The 21,362-nt window shown below is 38.7% G+C and overlaps 2 protein-coding genes and 1 non-coding gene across 9 annotated transcripts in view; 2 read left to right on the top strand and 1 right to left on the bottom strand.

The window, feature by feature from the left end:
- Nucleotides 1-6,676: 6,676 nt before the first annotated feature.
- TRNAS-AGA lies at nt 6,677-6,756 on the bottom strand. Its single transcript has one exon. It is a non-coding gene; the product is annotated as a tRNA-Ser (tRNA).
- A 6,305-nt stretch (nt 6,757-13,061) lies between these two features.
- LOC111466198 (acetyl-coenzyme A carboxylase carboxyl transferase subunit alpha, chloroplastic) lies at nt 13,062-18,229 on the top strand. Of its 2 annotated transcripts, none has more exons than XM_023110782.1 (12): nt 13,062-13,243; nt 13,721-14,100; nt 14,192-14,266; nt 14,379-14,486; nt 14,578-14,738; nt 14,908-15,022; nt 15,100-15,254; nt 15,362-15,413; nt 15,491-15,559; nt 16,205-16,282; nt 16,372-17,518; nt 17,797-18,229. In XM_023110782.1, the coding sequence occupies exons 2-11, from the start codon at nt 13,774-13,776 to the stop codon at nt 17,515-17,517; spliced, it is 2,286 nt and encodes a 761-aa protein (XP_022966550.1). In that variant the 5' UTR covers nt 13,062-13,243; nt 13,721-13,773; the 3' UTR covers nt 17,518; nt 17,797-18,229. The 2 variants fall into 2 exon arrangements, with proteins under 2 accessions (XP_022966550.1, XP_022966549.1); XM_023110781.1 differs by having other exon boundaries at nt 13,687-14,100.
- Nucleotides 18,230-20,234: 2,005 nt separating this feature from the next.
- Nucleotides 20,235-21,362, top strand: part of LOC111466182 (mRNA-capping enzyme) — a 13,227-nt gene continuing 12,099 nt past the window's right edge. For 2 of the 6 annotated variants that reach the window (XR_002714339.1, XM_023110765.1), the window contains exons 1-3: nt 20,235-20,556; nt 20,670-20,756; nt 20,847-21,071. Coding sequence is in view for 5 of the 6 variants with exons in the window: in XM_023110765.1 (XP_022966533.1) it covers nt 20,943-21,071 (129 nt within the window). In the remaining variant the exon portion in view is untranslated. The remainder of the gene's footprint in view (nt 20,557-20,669; nt 20,757-20,846; nt 21,072-21,362) is intronic. The other 4 variants (XM_023110764.1, XM_023110760.1, XM_023110763.1 and 1 more) reach the window with 3 other exon arrangements.

The raw sequence follows: 21,362 nt of genomic DNA, 5'->3' as shown, positions 1-21,362 counted from the left end.
ATATTGAAAAGCACAATAAGTTGAAGTCATGACTAGTAGGATTCAAGATTTCTAGTCATGCCACCATTCCGTCACGCCCAATGATTGAAAAGCACAACAAGTCGAAGTCATGCCCGATACCCAATTCTGTCACACCCACTTACTTCGAACATGCATGCGGGCACATGATTTCTAGTCATGCCCGATAACCATTCTGTCACACTCACTTACACCCACTTTATGAAAAGAAACGTTAAAAATAGAAATCATAAGCAACAAGATTCAAACCTGCACAATTAGAGTTCACATGATTTTTAGTCATGCCTAATAACCAGGCCAACACACCCATTGATGATTTGAAATTTTTAGTCATGCCTAATAACCATTCCGTAGTCATGCCTAATAACGATTCCGTCAGTAAGAAGCTTAAAAAAATATAAGTTGTGAGCGACAAGGTTCGAACCTACACAGGCAACCCACATGAATTCTAGTCATGCCTGATAACCAGGCCAACACGCCCACTATTTGAAAAGTACAACAAATAGAAGGCCAACACGCCCACTATTTGAAAAGTACAACAAATAGAAGTTGTGAGCAGTAGGAGAGAAGAAGTACAACATCATGCCGCGCATCACGCCGGCGCGGCAGGCTTCGAACCTACGTGGGCAAAGCCCACATGATTTCTAGTCATGCCTGATAACCACTTCGCCACGAACCACTTCGGCATGCCTATTGATTGAAAAGTACAACAAGTCAAAGTTGTGAAGTAGGGTTAGAGATTTCTAGTCCGCGCTTTCTATTCATGTCGTCTTAATGAAAAAAGATAAAAAAAAAAAATACATTTTGTGACCAACAAGATTCGAACCTCCACAATTAAAGCCCACATGATTTTTAGTCATGCCCGATAACCACTCTAGCATGCTCATTGATTGAAAAACACAATAAGTCGAAGTCATGAACAGTAGCATTCAAAATTTCTAGTCATGCCCGATAACCATTCCGTCAAGCCCACTATATGAAAAAAAGCTTAAAAAAATACAAATCGTGAGTGGCGAGATTCGGACCTACGTGGGCAAAGCCCACATGATTTCTAGTCATGCCAGATAATCACTCCAACATACCCACCAATTGAAAAGCATAATAAGTCGAAATCGTGAGCAGTAGGACTCAAGATTTCTAGTCATGCCTAATAACCATTTCGTCACGCCCACTATATGTAAAGAAGCTTAAAAAAATATAAGTCGTGAGCGGCACTATATGTAAAGAAGCTTAAAAAAATATAAGTCGTGAGCAGCACTATATGTAAAGAAGCTTAAAAAAATATAAGTCGTTAGCGGCAGGATTCAAACCCACACGAGTAAAGCCCACAGGATTTCTAGTCCTACCCGACAACCACTCCGGCACGCCCACTAATTGAAAAGTACAGCAAGTCGAAGTTGTGAGAAGTAGGATTCGAGATTTCTAGTCATGAGCGCTTTCTATTCATGCCCTCTTAATGAAAAGAAGATTAAAAAAATACAATTATCGAGCGGCAGGATTCAAACCTGCGTGGGCAGAGCCCACATGATTTCAAGTCATGCTCGATAACCACTCTAGTACACCCATTGATTGAAGAGTACAACAAGTCGAAGTTGGGAGTAGTAGGATTCGAGATTTCTAGTCGTGAGCGCTTTCTATTCATGACGTGTTAATGAAAAGAAGATAAAAACTACAATTCGTGAGCGGCTGGATTCAAATCTGCACGAGTAGAGCCCACATGATTTCTAGTCATGCCCGATAAGCTCACATGACCACTCCGGCACGCCCACTGATTGAAAAGCATAATATTCAATCTGTGTGAGCAGAGCCCACATGATTTCTAGTCATGCTCGATAAGCCCACTTGATTTCTAGTCATGCCCGATAATCACTCCGGCACGCCCAATGATTGAAAAGCACAATAAGTGCATTCAAACCTACGCGGGCACATGATTTCTAGTCATACCCGATAACCACTCCGGCACACCCAATGATTGAAAAACACAATAAGTCGAAGTTGTGAGCAATAAGATTCGAGATTTCTAGTCATGCCCGATAACCATTCCGTCATGCCCACTATATGAAAAGAAGCTTAAAAAAATACAAGTCGTGAGCGGCAAGATTCAAACCTCCGCAGGTAGAGTAGAGCCCACATGATTTTTAGTCATTCCCAATAACCACTCTGGCACACCCACTTATTGAAAAGCACAACAGAGCACAACAATAAGTCAAAGTTGTGAGCAATAAGATTCGAAATAGCTTAAAGAAGGATTCGAGATTTCTAGTCGTGAGCGCTTTCTATTCATGACGTGTTAATGAAAAGAAGATAAAAACTACAATTCGTGAGCGGCTGGATTCAAATCTGCACGAGTAGAGCCCACATGATTTCTAGTCATGCCCGATAAGCTCACATGACCACTCCGGCACGCCCACTGATTGAAAAGCATAATATTCAATCTGTGTGAACAGAGCCCACATGATTTCTAGTCATGCTCGATAAGCCCACTTGATTTCTAGTCATGCCCGATAATCACTCCGGCACGCCCAATGATTGAAAAGCACAATAAGTGCATTCAAACCTACGCGGGCACATGATTTCTAGTCATACCCGATAACCACTCCGGCACACCCAATGATTGAAAAACACAATAAGTCGAAGTCGTGAGCAATAAGATTCGAGATTTCTAGTCATGCCCGATAACCATTCCGTCATGCCCACTATATGAAAAGAAGCTTAAAAAAATACAAGTCGCAAGTGGCAAGATTCAAACCTCCGCAGGTAGAGTAGAGCCCACATGATTTCTAGTCATTCCCAATAACCACTCTGGCACACCCACTTATTGAAAAGCACAACAGAGCACAACAATAAGTCAAAGTTGTGAGCAATAGGATTCGAAATAGCTTAAAGAAAATACATTTCGTGAGCGGCACAACAGGATTTGAACCTGCACGGGCAAAGCCCACATGATTTCTAATCATGCCCATGATAACCACTCCAACACACCCACTAATTGAAAAGTACTTGGCAAAGCCCACATGATTTCTAGTCATGCCCGATAACCACTTCGGCACGCCCACTAATTGAAAAGTACAATAAGTCGCCGTGAGCAATAGAATTCGAGATTTCTAGTCATGCCTGATAACCATTCTCTCATGCCCACTATTTGAAAACAAGCTTAAAAAAAAGAATCATACAAATCATGAGTGGCAGGATTCTTTTAAACTTCTAGTCATGCCCGATAACCACTCCGACACACCAGCTGAAAAGTACAATAAATCAAAGTTGTGAGCAGTAAGATTCGAACCTGTACAAACAAAGCCCACATAATTTCTAATCATGCCCAATAACCACTCTAACACGCCCACTGATTGAAAAGTACAATAAATCGAAGTCATGAGAAATAGGATTCGAGATTTCTATTCATGCCCGATAACCTCTCTCATGCGCACTATCTGAAAAGAAGCTTAAAAAAGAATACAAATCATGAGCGGCAGGATTCGAACCTGCGGGCAGAGCCCACATGATTTCTAATCAAACCCGATAATCACTCTGACACGCCCACTGATTAAAAAGCATAATAAGTCGAAGTTGTGAGCAGTAGGATTCGAGATTTCTAGTCATTTAGTACCTACGCGGGCAGAGCCCACATGGTTTCTAGTCATGCCCTCTTAATGAAAAGAAGATAAAAAAAAAACACAATTCATGAGCAACAGGATTCAAACCTGTGCGGGTAGAGACCACAAGATTTCTAGTCATGCCAGATAACCACTCTAGCGCACCCACTGATTGAAGAGAAGTTGGGAGCAGTAGGATTCGAGATTTCTAATCATGCCCGATAACCATTCCATCACGCCCACTATATAAAATATAAATTGTAAGCGTCAGGATTCGAACCTGTATGAGTAGGCAGAGCCCAGGATTCGAGATTTCTAATCATGCCTGATAACCATTCTGTCGCGCCCACTATACAAAATATAAATTGTAAGCGTCAAGATTCAAACCTGCACAAGCAGGCAGAGCCCATATGATTTCTAGTCATGTCTAATAACCACTCCAACACACCCACTGATTGATAGATACAACAAGTCGAAGTTGTGAACAGTAGGATTCGAGATTTCTCTATTCATGCGCTCTTAATGAAAGAAGATTAAAAAAATATACAATTCAGGATTCAAACCTACGGGCAGAGCCCACATGAATTTTAGTCATACCCGATAACCATCGGGCACACACATTGATTGAAATGCATAATACGTCGAAGTTGTGAGTATGATTCGAGACTTCTAGTCATGCCCACTATATGTAAAGAAGCTTAAAAAAATACAAGTTGTGAGCGGTAGGATTCAAACCTGCGCAGGTAGAGCCCACATGATTTCTAGTCATACTTGATAACCACTCTGACACACCCACTGATTGAAAATACAACAAGCTGAAGTTGTGAGCAGTAAGATTCGAACTTGCGCGGGCAGAGTGTCACGGTCCTACCTTCTTGACCGTGCGGCGTCGCGATCTATACACGATCACGACTAGCCTTAAGGGGAATTAAGCCCCATATGTATTTTTTGCCCCGGCTTTGTGGCTTCGTCGGACCTTAGGCGAGGTTTGTCTTCGCCAATCGAACATCGCTTGTGCGGAATCCAAGCTTGTTCAACCACATACGTCGTCTGTGCGTGTATGTTCAATCATCTGCCACACATCCGACTTGCCTCTACGCTAGACCAACTCATTCGGCTCGACCTTGCCTCTACTCGGGCCAAGGTCTCTCAATATAACATCGCATCTCATCTTGTCATCTCGATCCCCATCGATAGGGTCCATATGTCTTGGTGCCATCCCAAGTCTCGAGATGTCGTCGGCCATCATAACTCATTCGGTCATGCCATCGAGAATGGGCCTGCGTGTCGTTCATCTCATTGGGACTTCCCGACCATCTATCCATCTGGGTTCTATCGAGGCATAGGCCCTCCCGTGCCCATGTCGAGTCATTTACGGATACCGTCTCGAATAGCGGGTGTATGTAGCAACCTCCAACACGCGGGCTAGGGCGCAATACCGGCACGCCCGTGTCGTCCGGTACTGTCCTTCAAAAACCCATTTCAAAGGAAGTCGCCAGAGACACTCGTCTCGACACGCTCACCCACACTGTGACACACGTATGTGCCACTGGGTAGCTCACTTAGGCCACAGGGCCCAGAGGTGGTGGAGAGCTAAAACCATGGTACCCCCTTCAGTACATTTTGAGCCATTTTCATTCTACCAGGTGTAGACATGATTTTGGTGAGGTGTCATACGGTGTCGTGCATTGTCCGTCCAATGTCCGATTGACACCAAACTTGGCGAGCATTCATATTTCATATGGACGGACTTAACTCCCGAACCGCATGCCCAAATTCCTTCCAAAACCCCGACTTTTGAGATTAAGGCCCGGGGCCCTACCTGGCCCTTTAACAAGCCTATCTTGTCCTTCATGTCTATGCTGATGTCTCTGTTATGCTTATGACTCAACATATATCTTCAATACCCACTTTGCGTGGTGGTGTGTTGGATGATGCATCGTCCTCCTCGATCGCATCATGGCATTCTTCTATGTTGGCTCGCATATGGCCGGATGGGGCGTCTCTTGAGGGACGCCCCTTTACTTGTCATGGCGTGAGGGTCACAACCTACTCTCTTCATACTATGGTTGTGACACAGAGCCCACATGATTTCAAGTCATGCCCGATAACCACTCTGGCACACCCACTGATTGAATAGTACAACAAGTCGAAGTTTGGAGCGGTAGAATTCAAGATTTCTAGTTGTGGGCGCTTTCTATTCATGCCGTCTTAATGAAAAGAAGATAAAAAAAATGGGAAGAAGCTTAAAAAAAAATCATGTCGTGAGCGGCAGGATTCGAACCTGCGCGGGCATACCCCACATGATTTGAGCAGGATTCGAGATTTCTAGTTGTGCGCGCAAGAAGATTAAAAAATTATAATTTGTGAGCGGCAAGATTCGAACCAACACGAGAAAAGCCCACATGATTTCAAGTCATGCCCAATAGCCACTCCAACACGCCCACTGAGTAAAGAGTATAAGTCGAAATTTTGAGTAGTAGGATTCGAGATTTCTAGTCGTACATGCTTTCTATCATGCCCTCTTAATGAAAAGAATATTACAATTCGTGAACGGTAAGATTCGAACCTGCGCGGGTAAAGCCCATTGATTGGGCTGGGCAGATTCAAGATTTCTAGTCATGAACGCTTTCTATTCATGCAAAATAATACAATTTATGAGTGGCAGAATTCGAACCTGCGCGAGCAAAACCCACACGATTTCTAGCCATGCATGATAACCACTCCGACACGCCCACTGATTGAAAAGCACAATAAATCAAAGTTGTGAGCAATAGGATTTGTAGGGTTCGAGATTTCTTGTCATGCCCGATAACCATTTCGTCACGCCCACTATATAAAAAGAAACTTAAAAAAATACATGTCGTGAGCGGCAAAAGATTCGAATTTGCACAGACAAAGCACACATGATTTCTAGTCATGCACAATAACCACTCAAGCACGCCCACTAATTGAAAAGAACAATAAGTCGAAGTCGTGAGCAGTAGGATTCGAGATTTCTAGTCATGCCCGATAACCATTCCAACACGCCCACTATATGAACATAAGCTTAATAAGAAACAAGTCATTAGTGGTAGGATTCGAACCTACAAGCAGAGCCCACATGATTTCTAGTCATGCCCAATAACCACTCTGGCACGCCAACTGATGATTGTAAAGTACAACAAGTCGAAGTTGTGAGCAGTAGGATTCGAGATTTCTAGTTGTGAGCACTCTATTCATACCCTCTTAATGAAAAGAAGATAAAAAAAAATACAATTCGTGAGCGGCAAGATTCAAACCTACGCAGGCAGAGCTCACATGATTTCTAGTCATGCTGATAACCACTTCGACACGACCACGGATTGAAAAGCATAATAAGTTGAAGTCATAAGTAGTAGGATTCAAGACTTCTAGTCATGCCCGATAACCATTCCGTCACGCCCACTATATGAAAAGAAGCTTAAAAAAATACAAGTCGTAAGCATTCGAACCTATGGGCACATGATTTCTAGTCGTGCCCTCTTAATGAAAAGAAGATAAAAAAAATACGAATCATGAGAAGCAGGATTGGGCAAAGTTCACATGATTTCTAGTCATTCCTGATAACCAAGCCGGCACGCCCACTGATTGAAAATCTATAAGTCGAAGTCATGAGTAGTAGGACTTGAGATTTCTAGTCATGAAAAGAAGATAAAAAAATAATACAAGTGAGCGGCGGGATTCAAACCTACACTGGTAAAACATACATGATTTCTATGTCATGCCCAATAACCACTCCGACATGCCCACTAACTGAAAAGTATGATAAGTCAAATTCATGAGTAGTAGGATTCGAGATTTATAGTCATGCCAACTAAATGAAAAGAAGATAAAAAAATAATACAAGTCGTGAGCCACAGGATTCGAACCTATCGCGACCAGAATGTCACAATCTGCAATATGATTGTGACCCGAGTAAGTCATCGAGGATGATGACTAAGTTAAGTGGGGGAGAATCTCACAACCATACTATGAAGAGAGTAGGCTGTGACCCTCACGCCATGACAAGCAAAGTGGCATCCCTCAAGAGGCGCTCATCCGGCCATATGTGGACCAATATAAAAGAGTGACATGATGCGATTGAGGAGAACGATGCATCATCCAACACACCACCACGCAAAGTGGGCAATGAAGACAAATTGAGACATAAGCAAGACAGAGACATCACAATAGACATGAAGGACAAAGATAGGCTTGTTGAAGGGCCAAGTAGGGCCCCGAGCCTTAACCTCAAAAGTTGAAGTTTTGAAAGGAATTTGGGCATGCGGTTCGGTAGTTAAGTCCGTCCATATGAAATATGAATGCTCGCCAAGTTTGATGTCAATCAGACACCGGACAGACAATGCACGACACCGTATGACCGTTCACCAAAATCATGTCTACACCAGGTAGAATGAAAATGGCTCAAAATGTACCATGGTGTTAGCTCTCCACCACCCCTGGGTCTTGTGGCCTAAGTGAGCTACCATGTGGCACATACATGTGTCACAGTGTGGGCGAGCATGCCGAGACGAATGTCTCGGGCAACTTCCTTTGAAATAGATTTTTGAAGGACAGTACCGGACTACACGGGTGTGCCAATATTGTGCCCTAGCCCGCGTGTTGGAGGTTGCTACATACACCCGCTATCTAGTATGGTATCCGTAAATGACTCAGCATGGGCACGGGATGGCCTATGCCTCGATAGAACCCAGATGGATGGATGTTTGGGAAGTCCCGATGAGATGAACGACACGCGGGCCCATTCTCGAGGGCATGACCGAACGAGTTATGATGGTCGACGATACTCCGAGACTCGGGATGGCATCAAGACATATGGACCCTGTCGATGGGGATCGAGATAGCAAGATGAGATGCGACGTTGCATTAAGAGACCTTGGCCCGAGCAGAGCCAATGTTGAGCCGAATGACTTGGCCTAGCATAGAGGCAAGTCGAATGGGTCGCAAACGATTGAACATGCATGCGCAGGCGGCATGTGTGGTTGAACAAGCTTGGATTTCGCACAAGCGATGTTCGATTGATGAAGACAAACCTCGCCTAAGGTCCAACGAAGCCACAAAGCCGGGACGAAAAATATATATGGGCTTAATCCCCCTCAAGGCTAGTCGTGAGGTAGTCAAGATCACGACGTCGCACGGTAAAAAATGTAGGACCATGACACAGAGCCCACATGATTTCTAGTCATGCTCAATAACCACTCCAGCACGCCCACTGATTGAAAAGCACAATAAGTCGAAGTCATGAGTATAGGATTCGAGATTTCTAGTCATGCCCAGAACCTTAAAATAGTACAAACCGTGAGCGGCAGGATACAAACCTACGCGGGCAGAGCCCACATGATTTCTAGTCATGCCTGATAACCACTCCGGGACGCTCACTAATTGAAAACTACAATAAGTCGAAGTCATGAGCAGTAGGATTCAGGATTTCTAGTCGAAGCTTAAAAAAATACAAGTCGTGGCAGGATTCAAACCTGGTGGGCAGAGCCCACATGATTTCTAGTCATACCTGATAACCAGCACACAACCACGCAACCATTCAGCCATGCCCACTAAATGATGAAAAGAATATAAAAAAAAATTGAAGTTGTGAGTGGCAAGATTCGAACCTGCCGGCCGCCCGATAACCATAGGATTAAAACCTGCGCGGGCAGAGACCACATGATTTCTAATCATTCTCGATAACCACTACGGCATGCAACCATTCAGCCATGCCCATTAAATGATGAAAAGAAGATAAAAAAATCCAAGTCGTGAGCAGCAGGGTTCAAACCTGCGGGCAGAGCCCACATGATTTCTAGTCATGTCTGATAACCACTATGACACGGAACCATTAAGCCATGCCCACTAAATGATGAAAAGAAGATAAAAAAATCCAGGATTCGAACGGCAGGGAGAGCCCACATGATTTCTAATATCTACCTACATGATTTCTAGTCATGCCCAATAACCACTTTTGCATGCCCACCTATTCAAAAGAATAACAAGTCGAAATCGTGAGCAATAGGATTCAAGATTTCTAGTCGTTAACGCTTTCTAGTCATGCCCACTAAATGAAAAGAAGCTTAAAAAAATATAACTCGTGAGCAGCAAGATTCGTACCTCCACAGGCAAAGCCCACATGATTTCATGCCCGATAACCACTCCGACTGAATGAAAAGCACAACAAGTCAAAGTCATGAGCAGTAGGATTTGAGATTTCTAGTTATGCCCGATAACAATTCTGCCACGCCCACTAAATGAAAATGAGCTAAAAAAAAAATATAAGTCGTGAGTGGCAAGATTCTAACCTATGAGGGGCAAAGCCCACATGATTTCTAGTCATGTCCGATAACAACTCAAGCACAACAAGTCGAAGTCATGAGTAGTAGGATTCGAGATTTCTAGTCATGTTTGATAACCATTCCGCCACGCCACGACACGATAGAATTCAAACCTGCAGGACAAAGCCCACATGATTTTTAATCATGTTCGATAACCACTCCGACACGCCCACTGAATTAAAAGCAGAACATGTCAAAGTCCTGAGTAGTAGGATTCAAGATTTTTAGTCATGCTAGATAACCATTTCGTATGCCCGATAACCATTGTCACTCCCACTAAATGAAAAAAAAAAAAGCTAAAAAAAAAAAATAATTTGTGAGCGACAGGATTCGAATTTGTCCACATAATTTCTAGTGATGCCTAATAATCACTCTGACACACCCACTCAAAGAAAAACACCTTTCTAGGCATGCATGATAACCGGGGCACACCACTGAATAAAAAGACCATGCACACCACTGAATAAAAAGCTCAGTCCAATTCATGAGCACGAGAATTTGTCACGCCCACTAAATGAAAAGGAGCTAAAATAAATACAAGTCAAGAGCAACAAGATTCAACCTGCGCAAGAATCTGATTAAGTAAATTTTGTGCAAAAGAGAAAGTGCAACAAGATTCACTCCCACTAAATGAAAAGGAGCTAAAATAAATACAAGTCAAGAGCAACAAGATTCGAACCTGCACAAGAATCTTATTAAGTAAATTTTGTGCAAAAGAGAAGTGCAACAAGATTCAAACTTGAACCCGCATGATTTCTAGTCATGCCCGATAACGACTCTAGTGCACCCAAATAATCACTCTAGCATGCCGATTGAATGAATAGAACTAAAATATACTTTTAACTTTAAATGTAGATTTTTGTGCAAAACAAATCGGCATGTATTTTTGTGCAAAACAAATTGTGAGTAGCATGATTCAAACCTACACGAGCAAAGCCCACGTGATTTCTAGTCATACCCGGTAACTATTCCGACATGCCCATTGAATGAAAAAAACTAAAATATAATTTTATTTTTAATGTATAATAAATTTTTGTGCAAAACAAGTTGTGAGCGGCATAATTCACCCCATAACCACTCTGACACACTAAATGAAAAGAAGCTAAAATATAGAGTGATCGGATTCGAACCCGTGTGCCACGGCACACCCAAATCCCCGCCCCATGTACACATATATATTAAAAAAAAATAGTTAATTTTAAGATTCTAATTTTAATATTTAAATTAAAATTATATTATAATATTCAAACTTGAATTTTAAAAATTATATTAGGAAATATATTGATTTATTAAGATTTCTTTACCATTTTTTAATAAATATTATATTAAAAATGAAAATTTTAAAATAATTGTTTTAAAAAAATAAATAAATAATTATCATGGAACTCATTTCCTACAAATTCTTCGAGCGGTATCTACGCTCCGATCCCTGCAGAAGTAAATGAGAGAATTTCGCAAGGATAAAAAATAAAATAGGTGGTGGGAATGGGAACTAGAAGCTTCTTGTCCACAGAGAACCCCGCCCCATGGACATCTCTAAGCATGGCTCTGACACAAGAGAATCGACATGTATATAAGATTATGTAAGCAAGTACATGTTTGTTATGTTAGGTTGTCTTACGATATACGTGCTAAGATATGATATGTAAGAATGTCAACATGAAAGACAGATATATAAGCCTAAGCTTATAATAATTATAATACTACTAATAATAATTAGGGGCGTATATGGTCCGGGTTCGAAGATTTTTTTGACCCAACCCAAAAGTTCAGGTTGGTTGGATTGGTACCCAACCCAACCCGGGTTAGGTTCAAATTGGGTCTAGGTTAGGTTGTCAATTTATATATATATATATTTATTTTTTTATTATTATTATTATTATTTTTTGCTCAAGTCAACTCGAAGGTTTTGCCCATGAACCCGAAACCGAACCGATTAAGTTTGAGTTCAGAAAAATGAACTAACCCTACTCAAAATGCTAATCCAACTCAATCCAACCCTTATAATTCGGATTTGGTTGGTCTGAGTTGTCGGATTGAATGTACACCCCTCATAATAATAGTCATAATAATAGCATTATAAGTATTATTGTTATTATTAGATTTAAAAAAATGTGTCATTTTCAAAATTGTGGTGATATATTCATTTTCGAAACCATCCAAATAAATAGCATACACAATAACCTACTTACCACCTAAATCCGACCTATCTTCTATTGAATTATGGTTTAAATATTTTAAGGAGTATTTTATTATAAAAAAAACTCGATATTAAATCTAAATAAAAATAATTCTATTATGAAAATATAATAATTAACAAATATTCATATACGTACCAATAAATATATATATATTTAATTCACAAATTGTTTATCTTTGAATCACCCTAAATTAGGCTATTTTTAGATAATTTTTCTTGTAAAGATGTGAGTGAGAATAAAACATGTCGAAACAATTTGTGTTGGAATAAATACTTCAAAATAAGTAGATAACATAGTCATGGTAGAATGAGAGTTTACATATCTTACGTTTATATTGTTTAAATAAATAAGTTACATTGAATTCTATCGGTAGGTTTAAATTGGTAAGGATTAGTAAACCTAATTTGAATTAATATAATCAAAATTTTTAGTATTCATAAGAGTGGGGTTGTCGGGTTTTGCCCTACCAAGATCTCTACACAATGATCAATGAGTACATGGTGTTGAACGCACATGCAGGCCAAGTGCATTCTTTGTCAACGTGTTTGAGCTCGAGCTTATTTCATAATTTCCAATTTTACCCCAACCTGATATAAATTCTATTTCCATCTGTATTTAGAAGCATAAAAATGATATTGATCTCATTTTTTTTAATACATTTTTATAATTTCCTCGTTTATTTTATATTATTAAAAGTAATTAATCAATATATGAAAAATAAATTTATAATAAACAAAATAAAAAATTTTAAATATATAACTTTTCAGACAATTTAAATATATAATACAATTTTAACTTTTTAGACCATCTATAACTTTTTATGAATTTATTTGAAAATTTTTTTTTTAAGATAATTCATCGGTATATATAAAAACCTTGAATCAAACCCCCTATGAAGTATCGCCCCCCTCCCTCTCTCTGTCGCTCGAAGGTACACACGAACAGCTCCTCGTTTATGACGATCTCTTCGATGCTAGATTGCTCCTCTTCAATGCTTTAACGCACCCATCTTCCCGTTTCTTCAGGTTTTAGATCCTTTTTGGCATCTCTCCTCCGAGGATCTCACGGCTTTTGCAGCCAATTTCGGGTAATTTTTAAGACAATGAGCTATGAATGTTTTTGTTTCTTTTCTGTAATTCCATGGGAGTTGTGTTTTTCTGTTCGTGAGGCCTTGATTTGGATTGATGCATTGATGAATTTAAGTGTGTAATTGACTGATTGTGCTTCTTTTATGGGGAAATGGCGTTGGTTTGGAAGTGGGATTTGTTGAATCGTTGTGTTCTTTTTTGTTATTGGATTTGAATTCTTCTAAATCTCAGATGATTGATGGATTTGGTTGGTTGATGTTGAGTTGATCGGTGCTTTTTTATGAGATTCTGTTTTTTGAACTGTTAGCTTCGTTTGCATTTCCTCTTTTTTTTTTCTCTCTCTCTTTTTCGCTTTCTGAGTAATTGTCAATTTTGTCGTGTTTTCATGGAGTAGGGGGACTGTTCCTAAATCTTTATGCATTCCTTTGGTTTATGTTTTCAGATTTTTAATTTTAAAGGCAACTATTGATTGTTAGAGATCTCATTGGTGGGTTTAGCTGAAAAAGTAGTTAGATTTTGGGAGAAGAGAATGGCGTCTATTTCTACTCTTTCAGCGGCATTATCTGGTACTTCGGCGTCTGATCTTCTTCGAAGCTCGAGTAATGGCGTTAGTGGTATCCCTTTGAGGGCTCTGGGAAGAGCGCGATTAAACCCAGGAAGGAAAGCCATTTCAGTTAGTGCAAAGTTAAGGAAGGGTAAGAAGCACGAGTATCCATGGCCGGATGATGCGGATGAGAATGTCAAGGGTGGAGTTCTTACTCATCTCTCACATTTCAAGCCTCTGAAAGAGAAGCAGAAGCCTGTTACTCTTGATTTTGAGAAACCCCTTGTTGTTCTTGAAAAGAAGATTATCGATGTTAGTCTCTCCTTACGAGTGTTAGTTGCATCTTCTGATTGTGCATCTCTCACTATCTTCGGCAATGATTGTCTTTTCATTCTGGATGTAGGTGCGGAAAATGGCTCATGAAACTGGTCTAGACTTCAGTGATCAGATTCTTTCGTTAGAAAATAAATATCAACAGGTTTGTTATTACTATTAACGGAGTTCTTATTCCAATTTGAAGTGTTGAAATTTGATCTTTTTCACATAAATTTTCCTCAATGAGCTTGACTGCTTCTGATTGTTGGTTTCAGGCTTTAAAGGATTTATACACTCATCTGACTCCTATACAACGTGTTAATATAGCTCGACATCCTAACAGGCCAACTTTCCTCGATCACGTGTTCAATATCACTGAAAAGGTTTTGTGGTCTTTTTACTGTGATCAAAATTTTGGATTGTGGATTTGGTAATTTTGATGCAAGAAATATTTTCTACATCTCTGTCTTACAGTTTGTTGAACTTCATGGAGATCGGTTAGGGTACAACGATCCTGCCATTGTTACTGGCATAGGAACCATTGATGGGAGAAGATACATGTTCATGGGTCACCAAAAGGGTAGAAACACAAAAGAAAATATTCAGCGGAACTTTGGAATGCCTACTCCGCATGGGTATGTTTAGTAATGGAGAAACATGTTCTATATTTGATTTAACATTATGCATGTTTTGAAGTAAAAAGGAATATGAATTACTCCTTGTCGAATCCGAGCTTGTTGGAGAATTTGAAGTTAGGATATAGATATCTAATCCTGATTACTAGTTTTACTTATTTCCTAACAGTTACCGGAAAGCACTTCGCATGATGTACTACGCAGATCACCACGGGTTCCCAATTGTTACTTTCATTGATACGCCAGGTGCATTTGCGGACCTCAAATCTGAGGAACTGGGCCAAGTATGAAAAGCAAAATATTCTTTTTTCATGGAGATCTTCCTTTATCTGGAGAACTGATTTGCTTCATAAATTTGCAGGGTGAGGCTATTGCTCACAATTTGAGGACCATGTTTGGTCTCAAGGTACCAATCATTTCAATTGTCATTGGAGAAGGAGGCTCTGGCGGTGCCCTGGCAATCGGTTGTGCCAATAAGTTGCTAATGCTCGAAAATGCAGTTTTCTATGTCGCCAGGTGCATTTCATGCCCTACTCTTTTAGTAAATTAAGACAACTTCACTATTATTTCATTGTAAATTCTGCTGATTTACTAAAAACACGTTTACTTTTCAAATATGTTAGTCCTGAAGCCTGTGCTGCAATCTTGTGGAAAAGTGCAAAAGCATCTCCACAGGTTCTTATACATTCAACCCTTAGTATCCTCTTTTAAAGGTTTATATATATTTGTTGAGATATATTTGTTATTTGCAGGCAGCAGAGAAGCTAAAAATTACTGCACCAGAGTTGTGCAAATTACAAATTGCCGATGGCATTATCCCTGTAACGACACTGTCCTTCACATATCTTGATATTCCATGTTCCTTTCTTAGTTCATAATTCCTTTCTTGTCTGTTTCTCTTTCCAGTTCGGACACCATTTATACCTGCTTAGTTATTCCTTTCTTGTGCAAATTACAAATCGAGTATAGTTACATATATGCTCGGGGCACATCCTTGTTTTTATGTGTAGAATGCTATATGCTTGTTATTAAAAAATATTCGCTGTTTTTCCTTTAACAATATCCATAATATCAAACTATATACCTTAAGGCTTAAACATTTAATACTATCCAAACGTTTCTTAGTTTAATGAATTTGTATTTTTAGTTTCTTTCCCCTTCCGTAGTAATTGCAGGGCTAAACTGGCTTGAACTGAGGCTTTCCTCTTATATCTTATTGTTTTGATCATATGTTCCTCGTTTTTTCTCGTAAAAAAAAAATACATCTGAACTCGTAATATTTTCAACTGTCATCGTGCATTGTATTAACTTTGAGTTGAAGCTTCTCCGTAACTTCTTTTAGCCTCAGGTTGAGGCTCTCTTTGCATATGTTATTATTTTGATAGAAGATGGTCTGTTTCTTTTCCCTTTCTTCTTTCCAAAGATTATTTTGTACCTATAATAATTTTAAGCATTGTTGTTCACAGGAACCCTTGGGTGGCGCGCATGCAGATTCTGCTTGGACCTCGCAACAAATAAAGATTGCAATAAATGAGACCATGGATGTAGGTCCTTGACTTTTTCTAAACTAATGAAACCTGGTCGTTCTCATTGTAGCATATACATTCATGAATTTTCTGCACACGTCTTTCAGGAGCTTTTGAAGATGGACACGGAAGAACTATTAAAGCATCGAATGCTGAAATTCCGTAAAATTGGAGGGTTTCAAGAAGGCATTCCAATCGAGCGAAAAAGGAAATTTAACATGAAAAAGAAGGAAAAAGCCATTAGAATGAAGTCAGTTCAGGAACTGGAGACTAAGGTGAAAAAAGTGAAACAAAAATCAGTGAAAGCTAAGGAATCCTCCATTGGGAATTCAGATTTTGATCTGAATAAGATGATTGAAAAATTAAACAAAGAAGTTGATTTTGAATTTTCTGAAGCAGTAAAGGCCATGGGCTTGAAGGACAGGCTTGTTGCGCTGCGAGAAGAATTTTCAAAAGCAAAGTCACCGGACCGACTTATCCAACCAGCATTGAAAGATAAAATCGAGAAGCTTAGCGATGAATTCAACCGGGGGTTGTCTAAAGCTCCCAACTACGAGAATCTGAAGAATAAACTTGAAATGCTAAAGAATTTATCTAAATCCAAGGCTCTCTCAGTTAAGGATGTTAAGGAGGAGACCCCGTTGAAGCAGGAAATCAACAAAAAATTTGCTGAGGTTCTGGGTCGATCTGATGTACAGGAGAAATATGAAGTGCTGAGGGCCGAAATCGCAAATTCAGGGGCATCTTCATATATGAATTTGGACCCCGAACTGCAAAAGAAAATTGATAAAGTAAAGAAGGAAATACAAGGGGAGTTGTCGGATGCCCTCAAGTCCTTGGGTTTAGATGTTGAGGTACTAACGTCAAAAGTAGGAGGCCTTAGCGGGCAGGCTTCATTGTCGTCACTGTTCAAACCAAAGATAAAAGAGTTGAATGAGGAAATTAATCTGGGAATTGAAAGCGTTGCAAGCAGAACAGATCTAAAAGATAAGATTGAATTACTGAAACTTGAGGTAGCCAAGGCTGGAAAGACACCAGATACAACCTCAAGAAACAAAATTTTGGCTTTGGAGCAGCAAATAAAGCAGAGCCTTGCTGCTGCACTGGATTCCTCAGACTTAAAGAACAAACATGAAAAACTGAGGGAAGAGATACTAGAAACTGCAGAATCTTCAGCAGGGTTGGATCCAAAAGAAGGTGATGGAGATGCTAGAATTATGACTAATTTGGGTGCTGAGCATACCTTCGCATAATGTGAGTTTTTCAAATTTTTTTTTACCACGTATAAGAATCACACGCACGTGCACACGCACACGTGGATGCAGTGAAATACATAGAAACTTGAAAGGCTTAGTGCATCGACTGTCTTTGTTTTCCAATCAACATTGAAAAGTAAAAATATCTCAATAGTTATGACCAGTTTTTTAACCTTGAGGGGCACATAGAATTTGGACTATGGAACGACTCTTGCCAATGAATGCAAAATGTCTATGTTGAGGAATTTTACTTATTAACTTTCAATCTTTTTGCAGTGTTTTAGTTGCCAGTATACATGAGCAGGACCATGTTTAAGAAGTTGCATGTAACAGGGAACTAGTTAAAGCTTCCTCATTGGCCAGAAAACCAAGTTATCCGTTCCCGCTTCTAACCCTTATTCAACGTCGCTTGATTTTGATAGGTTACAAGATTTAGGGTCGGCAGGAGCAGGAAGGACACGGCAGGGCTGCTACATTTTCTTCTTCCTGTTTTCAGGGGGCTTTTCTTTTCTAAATTAAGCTATTTTTCTGGCTTGTTGCTGTGCTTCTTCTTTTTCTATTAATAGATCCAGATAGCTTTGTATAGATTGCTAGATTGTTTTGGAGACTAATAAATGCATTGCAAACTCTTTAAAATGTTTGTTTAGAAACTAAGCATCCTGGTTGGAACATTAAAATAAGTTTATAGGCAAAGTAGCTTCTCTTTTAATTGTCTTTGGAGGCATGCTTGGTTTGCAGGCTAAAGGGTTTTGGTTCGAGAAATCACTAGAAGAGGTTGCATACAATGTGGCTGACAGTTTTACATCGATTACACATGTTTGTTCTCCGACTCCTTTCAATTGCAAGCTTTATGACGCGTAAGTTTATCTCTCATTTACTTGATAACTCTTGTATCTGGTAATGTATATGACTTAATTTATACGTCATCAACTTGATGACTACAAGGTCAAAAATTCAAATTTCCACTCTATGATGTGGTTGAACTCACTAAACTCTACTGAGTAGGAGTTTTTGCAAAGGTTTTTACACTATTACAAAAAATAGTTGTTCTCCTCTTCCATCGATGTGGGATCTTATAACTCACCCCACTAGGGTCCAATGTCTTCGTTGGCACTCATTCTCCTCTTTATTTGATGTGGGTCCCCCAATCTACTCGGGGCCCAACGTTCTCCCTGGCACACCACGTCCACGCCCTTCGGGATTCAGCCTCTGGGCTTTTCTTTCGTGCTTTTTCTCAAGGTTTTTAAAACTCGTTTGCTAGGGAGATGTTTCCACCCCTTTATAAAAAATGTTTTGTTCCCCTCTCCAACCGACCGATGTGGAATCTCACATTTTTACTTTGTATTATGCCATCTTTTACGTAATTTTTAACGTCAATGTCCTTTTATCAAACATAATATTATGCATATGATGAATTTCTTAAATTGTATAGGCAACGAGATAATATTTGTGATTAAGATATCAAAGTATGTACACTTGTGATAGCTTCACATTCATAGTAACTTATAAATACATCATCCAACAATTACTGACTGTAATTTCAACGAAGCATTGAAAGACATCTTCGTGGTTATTGAATCTTGCAAGGTAAAATTTCTGTATCCTTCTTAACTCCATTTTCTTCTCTACCAATAATTTTTCGTTCGGAGTTCCCATGTTGCCAAAATTAAATTGTTATGCAATAAATGTAACATGCCAGGTAATAGCTTGTGCATATTTAATTAAAATGCCTGAATTTTAACTTAAATAGTACAATTTTCATTAATTATTTGCAAAATGATACTCCAACATCAAATTATTAAACTTTCGAGATATAATTTTAGTCTTCCAGATATATCTATTTTATTTGAATAGTGTGTAGACAGAGAATGGAAGAGGGAGTGAGAAAATTTGTTTTTTTCGATAAGATAAATGGGGTCGGGGACACGATTATATTTCCTCCTACCAGCTTAATATAAATATATTTTCAACATACGGTATGTATGTGTGTGTATATATATATATACTATTTGACTATATTAAAAAAATATTTAATTTTAAGACTCTAATTATAATATTTTAACTAAAAACGTATTTTTTTATTTATTAAAAAAAGATAAATGACATCTCTATTATTATTAAAAAAAATACCAATATTTATTATTTTTAGAAAAATTTAAGATTTTGTTTTTACTACTATTATTATTATATTTATTTTGTGGAACAATATATGAAATTATTCATACGGCAGAGGTCTACAGATTGGTGTAATATTATTCAGATTACATATTATTCTAAAATAATTTTGAACTTCATTATTATTATCAATAAATATATTTAATTTATTAAAAAAAAAAAAAAAAAGAACTGTCACGCATCACCAGAATTACTTTAGTTTGATAAATAGTTACAAATTTAGTAATTTTCCTTAAAGTGTTCAATGTATATTTAGTTATTTTATTTGATGTGATTAAAGTATATTTTTAATTTATTAAAATAAATGTCACGCATTTATTTATTTATTTGTAGAGAGTCCACCCTTCAAATTTTAATTTAATTCAATTATTTATAATTATTACAAGTAATTTTGGATTTTAATTTGTTGGATAAAATTCTATTTATCGAGTCGTGTTAGAATAAAAAATAAAAATAAAAAAGGAAAAAATGATATAATTATAAATAATTTTTGATTCGTTCATCTTTTTGCTCCCACGTTCGTCTCTCTCTCTTGCCCGTGACATTGATTATTTTCATCTTCTTTTTCTTTCCTTTTCTTTCCCTCTTCTCTCTATTTTTTTCACTTTCATTTCTCTTCTCTTCTCTTCTTAGGGTTTCGAATGCGACTTCAACTGGCCGGTGAGGTCAATTATGTAGGTTTTCTTGTCTTTGATTTTCCATGCCACTGTTTTCTCTGAAATTATTTTCGACCACGGCTTGCTGGATTTCTGCTTTCCGGCGTCTTCGCGTTCTTGCTTTCTGCCATTGTCTTCTTCAACCTTGCGTTGGTGGATCGTAGTTTCGGCAGGGATTGGCAGTCGATTGCAATTGCCTGCCGAGGTTTGATTCTTTCGTTGTTTTTCTTTCTCTTTTTGTTCTTTTATTCTTGGGTTGTTGTATGTTCTTTTTTTTTTTTTTTGTTGTTGTTTAGCTTAAGTGCTGCCAATTTGCAGAATAGAAGCGTCGGGAGTACGGGAATTTGCTTCCCTTCAGGTTGTTTGATTAGCTAAGGTTGCGGGTTTTGTTCTACGAGTAATGCGGTTCGTTGTTGTTGTTGTTTTTTTTACTTGAGAAGCCTGTAGTCAAAATGGTTGTAATTTCGTGTTGTTTGGGTTTTTTTGGACTTGCAGGGTTGTTTTGAATATTGGGTTACCAGTGAAGTTCACGACTTTCCAGTGTTTGAGGAATTGTGAGGTTTGGAGTAAATGTTGCTTGGTGGTCGTTGAATGATTGTTTCCATGGACTTGAATGCCTCGCCAGTGCCTGAAGAGGATGAAGAGACGTTTGAGAGGCATGAAGAGGTGTATAGTGCTCCAGAGGAACACATAGAGTCCGGTGCCAGTATAGCACGGCGGGTATGTGTGTTTCTGCCCCTATTTTCATTTTAACTAGAAAAGAAACTTTTGTTATAGCGTACAAAAGGACGGTTTGTGCGAATATTCTGTTATATCTTCCTATCTGTTCTTTCTTTTCCGACACCTCATTAGAACTTTTTATATGAAGTAGAGGATAGATGAGAATTTTATCTTGGTTTTCTATGTTCTCTAGTAAGATTTGATATTCGGTTAGACTTCTTCTTTCTCATCTTTTTTTCTTCTTCATTCTTTTTTTTTTTTTTTTTTTTTTTTTTTTTTTTTTTTTTTTTT

The sequence above is a fragment of the Cucurbita maxima genome, unplaced genomic scaffold, assembly GCF_002738345.1.
Source record: "Cucurbita maxima cultivar Rimu unplaced genomic scaffold, Cmax_1.0 Cma_Scf00030, whole genome shotgun sequence".
NCBI lineage: Eukaryota > Viridiplantae > Streptophyta > Magnoliopsida > Cucurbitales > Cucurbitaceae > Cucurbita > Cucurbita maxima.
The sequence above is the reverse complement of the archived record's forward strand: the minus strand, read 5'-3'. Positions and strand labels throughout refer to the sequence as shown.